This window comes from Chelonoidis abingdonii, chromosome 8 (assembly GCF_003597395.2).
Source record: "Chelonoidis abingdonii isolate Lonesome George chromosome 8, CheloAbing_2.0, whole genome shotgun sequence".
NCBI classification, from domain to species: domain Eukaryota; kingdom Metazoa; phylum Chordata; order Testudines; family Testudinidae; genus Chelonoidis; species Chelonoidis abingdonii.
This window is the reverse complement of record NC_133776.1, coordinates 33,021,761-33,039,228: the sequence shown is the minus strand read 5'-3', so window position 1 is coordinate 33,039,228 and position 17,468 is coordinate 33,021,761. Positions and strand designations below refer to the sequence as shown.

At 39.5% G+C, this 17,468-nt stretch overlaps 1 protein-coding gene across 6 annotated transcripts in view; it reads right to left on the bottom strand.

The window, feature by feature from the left end:
* The window catches only part of ATR (ATR checkpoint kinase), a 72,734-nt gene that overhangs the window by 48,794 nt on the left and 6,472 nt on the right, over nt 1-17,468 (bottom strand). For 4 of the 6 annotated variants that reach the window (XM_075068489.1, XM_032765625.2, XM_032765626.2 and 1 more), the window contains exons 4-17: nt 15,602-16,491; nt 14,211-14,401; nt 13,065-13,253; nt 11,574-11,797; nt 9,841-9,993; nt 7,544-7,742; nt 6,684-6,943; nt 5,306-5,496; nt 5,090-5,190; nt 4,019-4,190; nt 3,220-3,390; nt 1,561-1,755; nt 989-1,174; nt 302-394 (exon numbers count right to left, since the gene is read on the bottom strand). In XM_075068489.1, the coding sequence (XP_074924590.1) occupies nt 302-394; nt 989-1,174; nt 1,561-1,755; nt 3,220-3,390; nt 4,019-4,190; nt 5,090-5,190; nt 5,306-5,496; nt 6,684-6,943; nt 7,544-7,742; nt 9,841-9,993; nt 11,574-11,797; nt 13,065-13,253; nt 14,211-14,401; nt 15,602-16,491 (3,215 nt within the window). The remainder of the gene's footprint in view (nt 1-301; nt 395-988; nt 1,175-1,560; nt 1,756-3,219; nt 3,391-4,018; nt 4,191-5,089; nt 5,191-5,305; nt 5,497-6,683; nt 6,944-7,543; nt 7,743-9,840; nt 9,994-11,573; nt 11,798-13,064; nt 13,254-14,210; nt 14,402-15,601; nt 16,492-17,468) is intronic. The other 2 variants (XM_032765629.2, XM_032765630.2) reach the window with 2 other exon arrangements.

Below are 17,468 nucleotides of genomic sequence, written 5' to 3'. Positions count from 1 at the left end.
GTGACCTTTAGATTTTGCAAGGCAGAGGTTATTTAATTTCAACTAGAAGCAGCTCCACAGAAAGGGTCAGCACCACTCATCTGCCAGAAAAGGCTGCTTAAAAGAGAACCTGGCACATTTCTCCTGGCTAAAAGGTATTACCTCAGAATTGCAGAATTTTCAGATTTTGCCATGGAGCTTAATACCAATTTCAAAGCAACAACTGAATCTTTGCAAGGCAACTTACTGTGCTGACCATCACGTTGCCTGAAAACACCTTATACTTGTCCTTGTTTTACTGTTCAAACTGATGTTCACTCACCATTTTCTTATCTTCAATGCCAACACTGGAGCTCAATAACTGCATGTTAAAAAAGGCCAAGATACCCAGCAATTTAGGTTGTAGATAATCAGCCTAAAAAAAACCAAAAACACAACTTTTACCAATAAGACATTCTGAAATATTTAGAGATTAAATATTAAATTGAGACAATTTATCCATTATATTTCCTTGTTTAAGTAAGTTTCACAGCATATTATTAATTTTTTTAACAGCATGTCAGGTTTCACATTTTGCCTGACTGCATAAAGTGAATGGAAAGACATTTCACTGTAAGCATATCTTTATGGTAAAATAAAAAGGGAATCTATTGAGATAAGCTAACACACAACCCAAAGGGGAAACAAAGATCCTCCAATATATATATAATTTACTTTGAGAAAGGCATTTACAGAAATATCACTCACTGCACAGACACCGTTCTATTACTTCAATTATATGGAAGTTTCTTCAACAGGTTGTGCATTTTTATACTTATTTGTGTGTTTTGTCTCCACATTACAGAAGTTCTATTTAATGTAGGGTACTTAAATATTAAAATTTCTTCAGGTTTTTACATATTATTAATTTTTAAGAGGTGCTCAAAATTTACTACATTTCCTTTACCCTTTCTCACAGTGGAGAAGGAGATTGTTGAATTAAAAACAAATGTAACTTATTTCTCCTTACCATTAGCTCAGGTGATGTTATGTCTCTGGGTCCCTGATACAAGTCATCATTCGATGCAAATGAAGCCAATATTGACAAACCATTGAAGACCTGCTGATAGTGCTCTCCTATACGTAGCAATAATTCATTATGCAACCCCTGGTAGTCTTGTCTCAACAAGCTGCCCAGTTCTATTTCTGTTTCATTCTATAAATCAATACCAACAGCAGAGAAAAAACAATTTTTATTATACGCAAGATATACAAGGTAGATTGTCTTATGGAAAGAACCCTTTGAGTCCAATAGTTCTAAGAAAAAAATTACATTCATATAACAGACAATTCAAACCTTCCAAGGCAGAGCTCTAAATTTAGCTGCCAGCTCTGAAGACATTTGTTCACAACCAAAAGGAACTGACTATAAGCTGAAAAAACTATTCTCTGTATACAAAAAATACATTTAAGAAACAAAATTAGTGTAATAACTTCTCATGTCTTTAATATATTGTGTTTAAAGAGGAAAAAATATCCCCAGCTTGTCATCTGTTATTGCTCCTAATCTGCACATTTAAAGCTGGCAAATGCTCAAGTTACCTTGAGGTAATGAAGTGCTCGCTCCAGCTCATCCTTAGAACAGGAACAGACCAAGTGGGAAAAGATGTATTTGAAGTTGTTGATTAGGATTTCTCTTCGGTTTACATTCAGCTGTTTTGCTATGGTTCGGATAAGTGCAGATGCTGCAGGACTGGCTTTGGCAGCAAGGTCAGGCAGTAGAACTTGCAGGGTTCGCTGACAAATTAAAAGCACAACACTTACAGAAAAAAATCTGTATTTAATCTTGGCATGCCAATATGAAATTATACCTGTACACCTATTACACCTCGACCCTGATATAACACGACCCGATATAACACGAATTCGGATATAATGCGGTAAAGCAGTGCTCCAAGGGGGACAGGGCTTCACGCTCTGGCAGATCAAAGCAAGTTCAATATAACGCAGTTTCACCTATAACGCGGTAAGATTTTTAGCTCCCGAGGACAGCGTTATATCGGGGTAGATGTATATCTTGATTTAAGATTGACTTAGTGAGAGCGAACCAACAGGGATACTAGAGAGAAAATATCTTAGTCATAGAAAGACTAATGGAAAGAGTAATTTCATAGGGCTGCAATAACACGATATATGAATCCATACAAATGGCAAGTGAAAGTATAGTTTCGTCTAGTTAACCTCTCAACAAAAGGAAAACTGGAGGAAAACAAAAACAAAAAAAACACAGCCAGAACACTTTGTCCTGTCCAACTGTTGCACGTTTCCCCACTACCAACAAACCAGATGCTGATCAAAAAAGTTTGAACTTGTGTGAAAACTTTGGCTATGTTCCTAGTTCACATTAAAGTAGTCCTCTTCAAACAGGACAACATTAACGCAAACTAGGAACTTATAAAGCAGCAAAGAGTCCTGTGGCACCTTATAGATTAACAGACGCATGCATCCGACGAAGTGGGCATTCACCCACGAAAGCTCATGCTCCAATACGTCTGTTAGTCTATAAGGTGCCACAGGACTCTTTGCTGCTTTTACAGATCCAGACTAACACGGCTACCCCTCTGATACTAGGAACCTATAGTTCACATCTGTGGCAGTCACACGGGAAGTTACAGCGCAGAACTTCGGTGTGCACTGCTATTCATACTCTTGTAGTCCAAACTGCAGGGCAGTATAGACAAGTCCTTTGACCTTAAAGAAAATAAGCAGTGTTAATATTAATGAGGGCAACAAATGAAGATGTTATTTAACCAGGGCACCTTGGTATTTTCTGCTTGAAACAAAGAACAGAAGGTTACTTAGAGAGTAGGGGAAAAAATATCCTGAATGAGGGCTCAAAAAATTGCCTCAAAATAGAGACTTTTGACTGAACATCTTATCTACTCAGAAGCTGCACAAGCTAATAAATACTTTGAGCAAATGAGTACTTATGTTTAATACTTGGGTAGTTCGCCTCCCTTCACACTCTGAACCACTACTACAGCTCAATATGCAGCAGTTTCTGGATTGAACATCTCCTCCCTGCTTAAGTTGCCAGCAGCAATTCTAAATTATCCCAAGTTATAGCTACCAACAATTAGAGGAGGAGGGGGTTAAGAAACAAATCCAGAGTTAAAAGATTTACAGGAAGATAGTGGACTAAAATTTTTTTAAAAATCAAAGCTCACAAAATTCAGAAGTAAAAAAGAACTATCAACTCACAGACAGAAAGCGGCTGAGGTCTGGGAAATCAAATACATTGGCAATTTCAGCTAATGTGTCCAGGGCCATCCTTCTCTGATGATCAGCCTCTTGTTTTTGTAGCTCATTACTCTGGCTTGGAGTGTTAGAAAGTACTGCCATCTGGCTGGAATGCAGGGATTCCACTAAAAACTAAACATTAAAAAAAGATAACTTTCAATATTAGTTTTCCACCTCCAGAACATAAAATCCACACTGAACAAAGATATACAGCCAAGCACTTAAACTAAGGGTAAAAGTTATAGCTTCTCTTTCTTCCTGTCTACATTTTTCTTCCACTTACACTAAATTGAGAATGACCAAAACTGAAACTTAACCTTTTAAATAACCTGTGGGAAAAATCACTGTTGCATTATGATTGTAACATAAGGTCAAAAGTAATATCAATTTTAAAAGTAGATCCCATGAGGAAGTGTGCCATATAATGCAAAAGATTACGTGGTTCTATTATTTCAATACTTAGGGAGCTGGGACATGAGAGGGAAACAGAATGACACTGCTGGTGTCACAAACCCAGTCAAAAGTAAGAGTCCCAGTCTTCCTTGAAAAGGTTAATTTCTCTTAAAAAATTATGTCAAACAGAATTCCTGTTTGTACTCTATATAAAACAAAAGTTTTTTTAAAATTTTACTTTCAGCACCACTTTTAAAAGTGAATGGGGAAAACACTGCCACACAAATTCATATCTGTGAGGCAATGTTTTCTTTTGCAACCTAGCAATATAATGTGTGCTCCCAAAAGTAATACTCTTTTTCCTCACCTGACAGATAGGTTTCTTGTACTGACTGAAAAGGGCTTGCAGTTTTATAGACTTGGCAGCAGCCAGTGCTCTAATTTCCGTATATGCTGCTCCAGCCACAGATGCTGACTTTGACAACAAACAGTGCAACAAATGCAAGAGCGCAAATGGCACCAAATCCCCTTTCGCTGCCCTTTCAAAAGTGAGCAGAAAAAAATTGCACTGTTAGCATGAAATGCTAGTTACAACACTAGTGAGACTATCTCTAACATATGCAGGTTACCATGATAAATACAATCTGTCACTGTATTTTTATATAATATCCTATTGTACACAAAATGGACGCCGTGGTAAAGAACAGATGATTTCAACAAATATGAATATATAGTATTTAATCACTATTTAGCATAGAGACTTACTTTTTGAATAGATTTGTCTTTATTAATTATTATTAGGCTTGGCAGAATTGAACTTTTAAAATTAATTACGGATAATATCTTTATTTTATCAATTTAAATTTTCACACTTTTAGGAAATTATGGGAGTGTCAGACAATAATTATTTAGTGATAGTAGACAATTAGATTAAAAAAGTTAAATACTGAACCGTTAAAGCAAACTGTCAACAACACATCAAAACATACAAAGTACATATCCTTAAATCAAGCTCCAGTTCTCAAGCAGCTTTTTATTTTATTTTTTAAACTTCGGCCATCTGTAAATTTAAATAATCAGAGGTGGAAATATTTGTCAGTTTGTGTGTGTATAGTGAAATCAACGTTTCTCAATAAAAATCTAATCCTTGCAAACCCAATTATAATGCTCCATCTTTTCCTAAAGAAAAAAAAATACTGTCACTTGGGCTCTGATCCTACACAATTGGACCTCTGACAGAAGACCCTTCCACATGGAACCCTAGTGAATACACCCAGGCTCAGTACAGTTGCAAGGGTCTGCCTGTGTGGATGTATCTGCAAAGATGGAGCTCTGAAGAGTAGTATTCTTGTATTCACACTTGTGCAAGAAGTTTCTCGTAACTATCAACTGAAAATACTTATGAATGTTCAAAATAAAACATACAATCAAAAGGTACCTTCCAATATCCCCTGTTGTTAGAATTAATGTATCCTTCAACTCATTATTTCTTGATATTTTAGCATTTGTATAGGCCTCTTTCATTCTTGAAACAAAAAGCTGAAAAGACAAAATTTGAAATGGAAAAAGTATTCAAACACATTAATTTAAACAAGATTATTTTTGTTGTGACAGTTTTGCATTTTTGGCATTAGAACAGAAATCTTGGGCTCACCTCTTTTATGAATCCTTCCTCGGAGTCCAAAGATGCCAGTATGTTCCTGATATTGTCACTGAATGCCACTCTTACATCTTTATCTGGATCTTCCATTAGATTTAGTAAAGCTCCAACAAGAATCTTTACATCCGATTCATCATCTCTGAAGTCCAGATGTTTGCAAAGATGAGGTACATTCTCTATAAATGCTAAGGGAGAGAGAAATGGGTTGAAGAAGGAAAAGAAAAATAAATGTTTTTTATTCTTTTAAAAACGTACCTGAATCGTTAATGATGAAATAATACACAAAAACATCAAACAGCCTGTTTTATATTTCATACAGCTATTTAAAAAAGTGTCAAACATAATAGCTATTTGTAATTCAGATTTATATCAAATGTTAGACTTCTACTGAAAGATACAGAATGAGTAACTACATAGAATCATAGATTATTAGGGTTGGAAGAGACCATCTAGTCCAACCCCCTGCTCAAAGCAGGGCCAATCCCCAAATGGCCCCCTCAAGGATTGAGCTCACAACTCTGGGTTTAGCAGGTCAATGCTCAAACCACTGAGCTATCCCTCCAGTAGATATTAGATTTAATTGGACTTAGTATCAGATGTTAGTTGTAGATGTTAAGTTAACCATGCTTGAAAGTTCATGTTTATATATCTATAGTGACATTTGTTGAGCAATATGGTGTACAGAAATACACAAGTGGCTACTGTAGTTTGCTTATGCTGTGCATCACCATAACTAGTTTGTGAATGCTGACTGTACGTTAGCCAATAAAAATATTAAGATGTCAGTTGTGTGGGTTGAGGAACAGAAGCTGATATGATATGTCAAACATTCATTTTTTTTGCTTCTGACAGCTACAGCCAATGGAAAATATCATGAGCACAATTTCTCCTTGCTTCCAGAAAGCTTGCATATTCATCAGCCATTTCAAAAGTCAAGTCCTTGACCTATTTGGGAAGGAGGTCTAATATTAATTTATAACATACTTAAAAGAAAGCAAATAAAGAGTGAGAAAAATGGGATGGGAGACAAAAAAAAGACAAAAGAGAGTGGAATCAGTGAAAGGTATTAAATAGAAGACACAAGTTAACAATTAAGGAGAGGCCTTTAGTGCTAAACGCTAAGCAACCACAATCCTCGTTGACTTCAACACGAGTTGAGGGCACTCAGCGGTGAAGTATCACAGCTCAGACTTACCAACACATAAGTTGTGTTGTCAGACCATACACAAATACTCTTCTTCTCACCTACTGTACAAGTTGTAGATTGAGAAAAGGAATACAACACAGAAGTCGCGTGGTGAAAAAGGACAGTGCAAGTAATTTTAGTATACTGCGTAAGTGTGTGAAGGCTAAGAAAAAAAAATCACTTTACCTAGCTTTACTGAACTAGGTACTTTGCTTTCAAGAAGATTAAAAAATGGCTTGAAAATGGAGGCTTTCACTGAACATGCATTTTCATGAGCAGAGATCACCGTGAGGCTGCTACATAAAATATCATATGTCACATGCTCAATATCAGGTTCTGTTAAATGAGGACTTAAATTAAATGTCCCAGCAAGACAGCAAGCTAATTTCCCAGCAATACTGGCACAAGCCTTCTTGACTAACTCAGATACGTCATTGATTTGGTCTCTGTAAATAAAGAAGAAAAAAAATCTTCAGTATATCACGTAATGAGTCATTTGTATTTTATATGCAATACATTCAATAATAATTTCCATATATTTAACAAGTTCAATTTAAAAAGTGTTTTCATAAATAGTTGCTCTCTATAATGGCTATTTGTTTTTCTTTTTTGTCATTGCCTCAAACTCTGTGCTAAATCTACAAGGGAGGTGGACAGGGTAGAACGTAGATGGAGAAAGAAGGTATCTTTAATCTGGCATACTACCACAGGAATAAGCAGGATGTGTGTACAAAATTGACCAGTTACATGGGAGGGGAACAGGTGAAATAAAACAGAATGGGACTGTATAAAAAGCTATGAGGCACAAGCATAACTTCTTTCACAGTTTGTTGCACAATGAACCCCCTTCTCTGTGTTTGTTTTTGTTTATCTAGACTAAGATTGATGGGCAGAGAATGTGTCTTTTATATATTCTGAGAGATCCTAGGATATTTTGGATGCTATATAAATAAATAATAAAAACAATCCACCAACACTAACATTCCTGTACTAGTTTTCTTTTTCAAGCATGTAATCGGAAAAGTGAAAGCAGCACTAATACATACAAGAGAGATTTGGGAATTATGCTGTAGGATTTCACACTTAATTGGTGCAGGAGGACAGGGAATCCTTTAACACAACTAGCTCGGATGACTTCATGGGGACTCTGTAGTGCCCAATGGTAAACACATTTTCTCCAATCCAAACATATGTTTTTTGGGAACAGAGACAGAAGGAATACACAGTGCGACTGAGTTTGAGGTGCTATGGAAGGGAAGAGGGAGAAAAAACAAAACAAAAATCAAACATTACAGAAGGTTTTGAATACTATTAGTTCTTTATTGTTACCAATAGGATAGAAAGAACAAGACAAACTGGTGGAAAGAAAATATACTGGAGAAATATGAGACAATTTCTTTAAGGCAATTAATACAAGGCACACCTATGCCTCAGGTTTTGCAAACAGACTTAATATGCTATGGTTTATATTCACCATTTCTTTTGTTATAATCTTTGCTCATTTAAATAAGCTACTTTTTTTCTCATCAGTGTTAACCTAGCCATATTGTTCTCATATAAGGCTACATTTTAGTCATGGGTATTTTTAGTAAAAGTCATGGACAGGTCACCAGCTGTAAACAAAAATTCATGAGCTCGGTGACCTGTCCATGACTTTTACTAAAAATACCTGCTGTGACTAAAACTTGGTGGCGGTGCTTGCGGGGGGGAGGGGGGGTTAGAGGAGGCGGTCCGGTGGCGCTGCAGGTGCTGGGGGAGATGACCCGGGACCTGCGCTGGTGCTGGGGGTGGGGGTGTTGGCGGGGCTTCCTACGAGCTCTGTCCCTGCAGCTCCTAGGTGGCAGAGGCAGGGGCTCCTCCGCTGATCCCACCACAAGAGCAGCCAATGGGAGCTGCGGGGGCAGGGCCTGCAGGCCCAGGCAGCGCGCAGCACGGAGATGCCCCTCCACTGCCTAGGAGCTGCAGGAGGCCCCCCACCCAGGTAAGCACTCCATACACACCCCTGCTCCTAGCCCTGAGCCCCCTCCCACACATCCAAATTGCTGCTGCTGGCTGCTCGGGCAGCCACTGGGTCAATACCAGCCACTGGAGAAGTCACAGAAAGTCATGGAATCCGTGACTTCCATGACCTTCGTGACAAACTTGCAGCCTTAACAATTAACACAGGCCATAAAACAAAGGTATACGGTGTGGCCAAGTTAACATTGTAAGAAACTTCTTTCCCAAACCAACTCTATTTTTACCATTTAACATGCTTATTCATGTTCAGAGGTGTTCCCCTAATAATTCCATATTTGTATGTGACACAGTCCTTGCAGAAGCTGTTTGGCGATATATTGATATCTAAAGAGACAACTAACACACTTACTACTAAAAAGAGAGATAGACTTTGGAGTCCTTATAAATCATAAAGAAACCAGCTAGCTTGGAAGACTGGACCAAAAGAAACCTGATGAGGCTCAGCAAGGACAAGTGCAGAGTCCTGCACTTAAGATGCAAGAATCCCATGCACTGCTACAGGCTGGGGACCAACTGGCTAAGTGGACAAATTGGAGACAGGCCAGTGGAAGGAAACAAAAATGATTAGGGGGCTGGGGCACATAATTTACAAGGAGAGGCTGAGGGAACTGGGCTCATTTAGACTGCAGAAGGGTGAGGGGCGATTTGATAGCAGCCTTTGATAGCTAGGTTGTTCCCAGTGGTAGCAGATGACAGAGCAAGAAGCAATGGTCTCAAATTGCAGTGGGGGAGGTCTAGGTTGGATATTAGGAAAAACTATTTCACTAGGAGGATGGTGAAGCACTGGAATGGGTTACCTAGGGACGTGGTGGAATCTCCATCCTTAAAGGTTTTTAAGGCCTTGCTTGACAAAGTCCTGGCTGGGACGATTTAGTTGGACTTGGTCCTGCTTTGAGCGGGGAGTTGGACTAGATGACCTCCTGAGGTCTCTTCCAACCCTAATCTTCTATGACAGCTTTCTGGCACTTTAAACACCACCTCTCAAATGCAACATATGACTGGAAAGAGATACAGATTTGAGGATTTGGTTGGCCAGTTCACTGTTCTCTATTGTGTCAGACTGACTGGATATTCATGGATACAACACTGCATCAGTTCACATTCAGAAGATTATTCATACAACCACATGGGCTAGAATCTTCAGTAAAATTTTATGCTGAACATAAGTTAATAGGTAAGGCTTGGCACATAAAAGTTATGCTTCCTATTTATCACTAACAAATGGATTTATGAAGCCCATATGAAAGGAACAGCAATGCATATGCAGTATATTAAATACAAATATGCAATCATAGAAGAGCTCTAATATGGTACCCATACTTACAGAAACTATTTGCAATCTGTTGGCTCAGATTTAGAAGATCTGAGCTGAAAGGAGACAGCTTGAAAGAAGCGTCATCAGAATGTCCATACATCCATGGCAGAGATAACATTCCACATACATTTTCAAGAATCTGATCATTAAGATGGCTCTTCCCTAGGGAAAACCCACATAAAACCACATTTGTTGGTCTACATGGCTTACAAAATGGATGTGTATATTATACTTCATTTAGTTACAGTGTAGAATACATTATATTCTCCGAAAGAGAAGTACAGTACCAATCCACCCCTGTATCAGAATTCTGCATTTCAGAAATGAAACAGTAAAGCTATTATGTATTAGATCAAAACATTCTAAAGTTATGTGAAAAAGTACCATCTACAAAGTTCATTTCTTAGGCACAGTCACTGTCCACACATTGGTTTTATCCAAAGAAGAAGAGAGACAACAGAAGCACACACAAATGAAAAAGGAAACACAGTTTACTAGTTTTCAAAACGGATGTGTTCCACAGAGAAAAGTCTTCCCACAACCTCCCAGTTGATGAAATTGCCTTTAATACATCTAGGATTCCTATTGTGTACAGTAATTCCTCGCTTAAAGTTGTCCTGGTTAATGTTGTTTGGTTGCTGATCAATTAGGGAACACGCTCATTTAAAGTTGGGCAATGCTCCCTTCTAACGTCATTTAGTAGCTTCCTGCTTTGTCTAGTGCTTGCAGGAAGCGCAGCCCGTTGGAGCTAGCTGGTGGGGGCATGTTACCAGGGTGGACCAGCAGCCCCCCATCACTTCCCAGCTCCCCTAAGTTCACTGTGCAGCAGCTGCCCAGCAGGCTATCAATCGGCAGTTCAGCTGTCCCTCCCCTCATTGCCATGTGCTGCTCCTGCCCTCTGCCTTGGAGCTACTCCTCGAGACTCCTGCTTGCTGTGTGGAGGGAGTGGGAGGTCTACTGTCAGGGTGTCCCCCTTCCCTCTGCTCCTACACCCTGCTTACCCCTTCTCCATATAGTGCAGGGTGGAGACAAGGACAGAGAGAGACAGAGAGCTTGGGGCAGCAGCTGCTGTTTCAACTTCCTGATCCACTTAAAAAGACAATGCACTTAAGAGTGGGTTAGCTTACTTAAAGGGGCAGTGTGCATCTCTCTCTCTTTCCCACACACAAGGTGTGTGTCTGTCTCTGTCTGCTATGCTATCCCACCATTCCTGCTGCCCTGTAGTGTGTGAAAGGCTACAATAACAATGTGTTAACCCTGGACAGCTCAGCCGAGTGCTAGTTCATCATTTAGCAGCAAGGCATTCCCTGGGAAATACCCCACCTTCTTCCACCCCCTGACTTCACCACCTCAACCAAGCTTCACAATCATCATAGCTGTGAACGGCATTAAATTGTTTAAAACCTAGAGAGAGAGAGAGAGAGAGTGTGAGTGTGAGTGTTAGTTTTTTGTCTGGTGAAAAAAATTTCCCTGGAACCTACCCCGCTCATTTACATTAATTCTTATGGGGAAACTGGATTCGCTTAACATCGTTTCGCTTAAAGTCGCATTTTTCAGGAACATAACTACAATGCTAAGCGAGGAGTTACTATACTGAAAAGTGGAACATTAAGCTCAGGCAGAAAGTCTAAACTTTATTAAATTCATCCATCACAACAAACCAGCCAACTTCTATCTGTATTTTTAAAGTTTACCAAGTATCAGAATTCAGCAAAAAGCTTTTAATTATAACTACTTCTCACCTTGCATATAAAATAAAGCATCAAAGATTTTCACTATTCTGTCAATCACTGGCTCCGGGTTAGCAATCTGAGGAGTAGACTCTAAAAGGTTCCTACAGACTGTCACTACTCTCACAACGAAGTCAGAAGAAATCCAGATCAGTTGTAAATTCACCTCAGAATCTGAAGACCAAGCAGCCTTATGTTTATGACTGCTACACATATGAGCAACTTTATGATCCATGCTATTAAAGAAAAAGATTTAGAAATCATGTGAACGTTGCAATGTTGTGAGTTTTTTCTAAATTATAACCAAAAGTCTACCTATGAAAATGCTCCTATTCAAAATGCAGGCAGATTTCCTGCAGTTGCATGCAGATACAGTAACTCCTCACTTAATGTCCTCTCGCTTAACGTTGTCTCGATTTTATGTCCCTGCTCAATTACAGAACATGCCCTATTTAAAGTTGTGCAATGCTTCGCTATAACACCATTTGGCTGCCTGCTTTGTCCACAGCTGGCAGCCCCCCCATCAGCTCCCCTACGCTCCCCCCTTCTCTCACAGCGCCTTCCACAGGCCGGCAGACCTCATGGATCAGTGCCTTCCGCCTCCTCCCCAAGCCTCCTACCCGCGGCAATCAACTGGCTTTTGGCGTTCAGGAGGGAGAGTGGAGGAGTGAGGACTTGGTGCGGCAGCTCCTTCTCCCTCCCCTGCCTCCTGAACACTGCAAACCAGCTGACTGCCGCAGGCAGGAGGGAGGGGGGAGCCTGTGCACCAAGTTCTCACTCCTCCCCCCTGAACATCGCAACCAGATGATTTCCGCGGGCAGGAGGGAGGTGGGAAGAGCGAGGACGCGGCACACCTCCCCCCTCCTTCCCCTGCCTCCTGCCCACAGCAATCAGCTGGCTTGCGGTGTTCAAGAGGCAGGGGAGGGAGGGGGAGCCTGCGCGTCGTGTCCTTGCTTCTCCTCCCTCCCTCCTGAATTTTGCAAGCCAGCTGATTGCCACGGGCAGGAGGCAGGAGAGGGAGGAGTGAGGATGCGGCGTGCGGAGTAAAGGGGGGGGAGAAGAGGCAGGTTAACAGTGGGGGTTTGGGGGAAACGGTGGCATGGGCAGGCCGAGGGTTGAGCCCCCCGCCCCTGATGCTTGTAGAGTAGGGGAAGCTGCCACTGCTGTTGAGCAACGTGCTTCTCCTAGCCTACGGCACCTTCAGCCTCCTTGCCTGTCTCTTTGTCTCCAGTGCCAGTGGCGTTAGGCAGGGGCACCTCCCAACTATTGTACTGTACTGTATGCAAAAATAATTTCCCTGGAACCTAACCCCCGCCCCCTTTACATTCATTCTTATGGGGAAATTGGATTAACTTAAACATTTTTCAGGAACAGAACTACAATGTTAAGTGAGGAGTTACTGCATGTACACAGGTAATCTTATAGATGTTACACAAGTTTACAAAGGAGTAATTACACATTTACAAGACACCAGGAGATAAATGTTCAACTTGGTACTTTTACCTGTTAGAATTTTGAGAACAATGAACAGTACACAGGGCAGCTAGTCGTAGTACCACTGCAATTCCTTCTAAGATGTGAAGAATGTCTGATGTCAGAGTATCCTGCTCCAGGAGAAATACTAAGGAGGCAGCTTTCTTGTTTATTGCATTCCACAGCATGCTCTTCATTTTCATGTTCACGGGACTAAGCCTGTAATTAACCACATTATTTTAGTTTTTAAAAGTATTTGTCCAGCAACATACAATTCCTTGTAAATGATGCTAGAACTAACCAGTTTTGGAGGTAGGAATATAGCTGTAGAAAAATGACTACTTACTTCTTATATTTTGAGAAAACAAAAAAATAAACCACCAACTTCAGAAGCATAAATTAATATTAATTCATAAATTTGGTCAATTATTCTTGAAAAAGTCAGCCTTACATGAAGAGCTGTAGAAAATGCAAACATCTTTTCTAAAAGTATTATCATGGGTCAAAGATGTAACTAACTGAGAAAACAGAACAATGGAGTGCTTCAGTGTTGCGCCTTGGGTGAGATGGGTTTTTTATGGTCTCTTTTGTCCATTAATTGCAACATCAGGAACTAAAATGTGATCATTTAATTGTACAAATAACGAGTAATTTTAGATAGGAACAAAACTGTATTCGTTTCTTAAATTATAAATATCGACAAATATTTTTAAAGCGAAAATGAAATACATGTAGATTATGTATTACCATGGAGTATTTCGGATTCCAGAACAAATATGATTGGGTTATATGTTGTGTTGTGTGGGACTTACACAAACCGATGTAAAAACTGTGAAACAGACAATTTTAAAATATTACATACTCTCTCTCTATTTTGCTATTTTAATTTATAGCTATATAAAAAAATTAAAGGTTGTTTGATGTTGATGTATTAAGCAACAAAAGGTATCCTCTTTTTATTTTAAATTAAATTTGGCAAATAATGATTTAATCCATAAAATGATCTCTAGATATTTATACTTTGAAAAATAAAATTGAAAAAAGTAGATCCAATGTAGGTGTTGCACTGTAAGATGCCAAGAAGGATTACCTTAAATGCAACTATTTCACCATCCAGTTAACTGGCAAGATCTAACCAAACTGCTATAGAAAATAGTTATTGAATAAATATCATACACTGGTGGCACTGGTGATTTCTTTGGATGCTTTATTGATAAACTTAGCCGTTGCTTTTTTTCTGGAATTTCATCACTACTACTGCTCCATCCATCTGTATCAGAGGTATCCAGCTGGTTCCGACACTGAAGCTCCTGAATGATTTCCAGCCCTTCTGTTTTTAATGCTGCATAAAGTGGACTCACCAGATACTACAACAGACAAATGTGCACACACACAAAAGTAATATTAAGTATGCTGTTTCTTATTTTGTCAACAGAGATGAGAAGGTAGCAATATTTTGTATAAATGTTTCACAAGTTTATGTCAGCTCCAGAAAGTAGAAAAAACTCCTGTACAAGAATCTGGTTCCACAAACACTTATACATATGGAAAAACAACTTACAAGAGTAATCCCACTGAACTCTATAAAACTGTATAGAAGTACTCATGTGAATAAGTGTTTTCATGCCTCTCAGTTATGTGTCAAAAGCTTTCATATACCAGTGCAGCTTTCTGTGCTCTTTTCGGAGAATGGACTGCTATTGCTAGTTCTCTTTCGTTCACTCTATTTAGCCATTAGTCAGGATTATCCATTCAGTCTGTTTTATTCCCTTATTCTATCTATGCAATAAATATCAGGGAAACACGTTACTTCTATGCTACTTACTTTTGTACTCTACTTAGGTTTAGAAACCAACTTTGCACAGAGACCTTGAAAATCCAGCACGGGTTTCCTGTTTGCTAGACTACAGTGCTGGAAGTAGTCTTTATCTAGTCAGGTAATTTTACTAGCGTAGTATGAAATTGTTATCTGCTCCTGTATACTGTTAACCTGTCCTGTCATAAACTACATACATATCTGTAGCCTCTCCTAAATTTCACAGATTTTTTTTTAATAAGTTCAATAAGATTCCCCCAACCATCATACAAACACATCAATAGCATCTTGGCCGGAAGAAACATTATCTAATTTTTCAATCTTTCACATATAACTAAAGATGACCAATCTGCATTCATTAAAAACAACCTATTTATTAATATAACTCAAAAAATGTGCTAGGCATTTAAAGTATAAATAAAGATATACTGTACATTCTTCAGGACAGGGACAATCTTGAGCCTCAATTCTATGTGATGATGTGTGTGGGCAAGACCCTGTACCTGCATGGAGCTCTACTGGCTTCATGTGGCTCCATGCAGGCATAAAGGTCCACCCATACACATCACATAGCAGAATCAGAGCCTGAATTTAGATATTATATAATTACAGAAACACAAAGAAAGAAGGACATGATTTACTCATAACCCAATAACCTACCTTAAGACATTTCTGAAACACTTAGTTTCTAGGTATTCTTCCTTACGTAGATGGATTACAAAAACAACAATTTTTTCTCAGATTAACCTACCTCTTGTTCTTCTTGACTTCCAACTACATCAACAAAAATTCCGCAGATGGTGCAGATATGGACCTTTCTTACTTGTAAAGCAGATTCATATCCAGCTGGAACAAACTTCAGAAAGTACTGAAGTATGTGATACAAAGCAGCTTTCAACTTTTCAGACTTCAGCTGTCTAAGCACATCAGCTTCAAACAGTGCTCGAAGCTTCTCTAACAGCATATTTAGGTAGACAGGTTCAATATTTACATAAGAATCTGTTTCAAAAGGAAATAATGTCCTCACCAAGCGTAACAGTGGTTCTCCAAAGAGTTCTAATTTTCCAACATCCATTTCAAGTACTGACTGTAAGATTCCAAAAAAGACTGTGAAGAAAATGCCAGCTGGCTGTTCTGGTGGCCCTCCTAATTGGATCAATTTTATTAAAAGGTTCAAGGCTAAAGCTTGAATTTTTGGTCTACCATACTCCAACAGTGAGCAACTTATCCCCCACAGAATAAGGTCCTCTCTTGGAAAAAAAACATCAGAAACAATGTCAATCAGAATGGTCATCAATGTAATTTCCAAGCATTCCACATCATGCATGTCCATCAACTGTAAAGTGGCTGAGCTTAAATAACCTAGATTTTCATTTGTGTTGCTTAAAAATCTGTTCACCACCACTGGCCAGACTAACAAGTTCCTCTGAAGCTGCCTCTGTATATTTTTTTCATGCAAGAAAATTAGATCTTGGAAAAGTTGCAGTAAATCTTTTGTCAGCACCTCAAAAACAGTGCAGCTTTTTGCTTTAAAAAGAAATAGGAGAGAGCAGATAACGTCACAGATGTTCTTGTGTAACACATGGCAGTTTGGAGCTGCAGCAATTCGCAGAAGTCTTGTTATAATCCAATTACTAAATTCTAAATAGAAAGAAAAACACACACAAAGGAAATATTGTGATTCATATGCTACAGGATTTACTCTTTAGAGAAAACTATGTAAATAATGTTTCATTAACATCTATACTTAACCCTCACTCCCCACCAAAGATGAGATGAGTATAATTGGCCACAATAAATTGTACTAGGGTGTCAAAAATATCCATCTCATGCCACAGCCCATGGCTGACAGCCTGTTCCAGTACAGTTTCCTTCCTTCACTATGGGTACTCTAAGCCCTGGTCTACACTACAAGTTAGGTCGAATTTAGCAGCGTTAGATCGATTTAAACCTGCACCCACCCACATGATGAAGCTCGTTTTTCCGACTTAAAGGGCTCTTAAAATTGATTTCTGTACTCGTCCCCCAACGAGGGAATTAGCGCCGAAATCAACCTTGCCGGGTCGAATTTGGGGTAGTGTGATCGCAATTCAACGGTCTTGGCCTCCGGGAGCTATCCCATAGTACTCCACTGTGGCCACTCTGGACAGTGCTCTCAACTCAGATGCACTGGCCAGGTAGACAGGAAAAGCCCCACAAACTTTTGAATCTCATTTCCTGTTTGGCCAGAGTGGCAATATGCAGGTGAGTGCAGATCTCATCGGCAACGGTGACCATGATGGAGTCCCAGAATTGCAAAAGAGCCCCAGCATGGACTGAACGGGAGCTACGGGATCTGATCACTGTATGGGGAGTCGAATCTGTGCTATCAGAACTCCATTCCAAAATATGAAATGCGCAAACATTTAAAAAAATCTTCAAGGGCAGAAGGACAGAGGCTATAAACAGGCACCCGCAGTAGTGCGACGTGAAACTTAAGGAGCTGAGGCAAACCTGCCCAAACACCAGAGAAGCAAACGGCCGCTCCGGGTCAGAGCCACCGACATGCTGCTTCTATGATGAACTGCACACCATTCTAAGAGGTGCCCCTACAACTACCCCACCTCTGTGCTTTGACT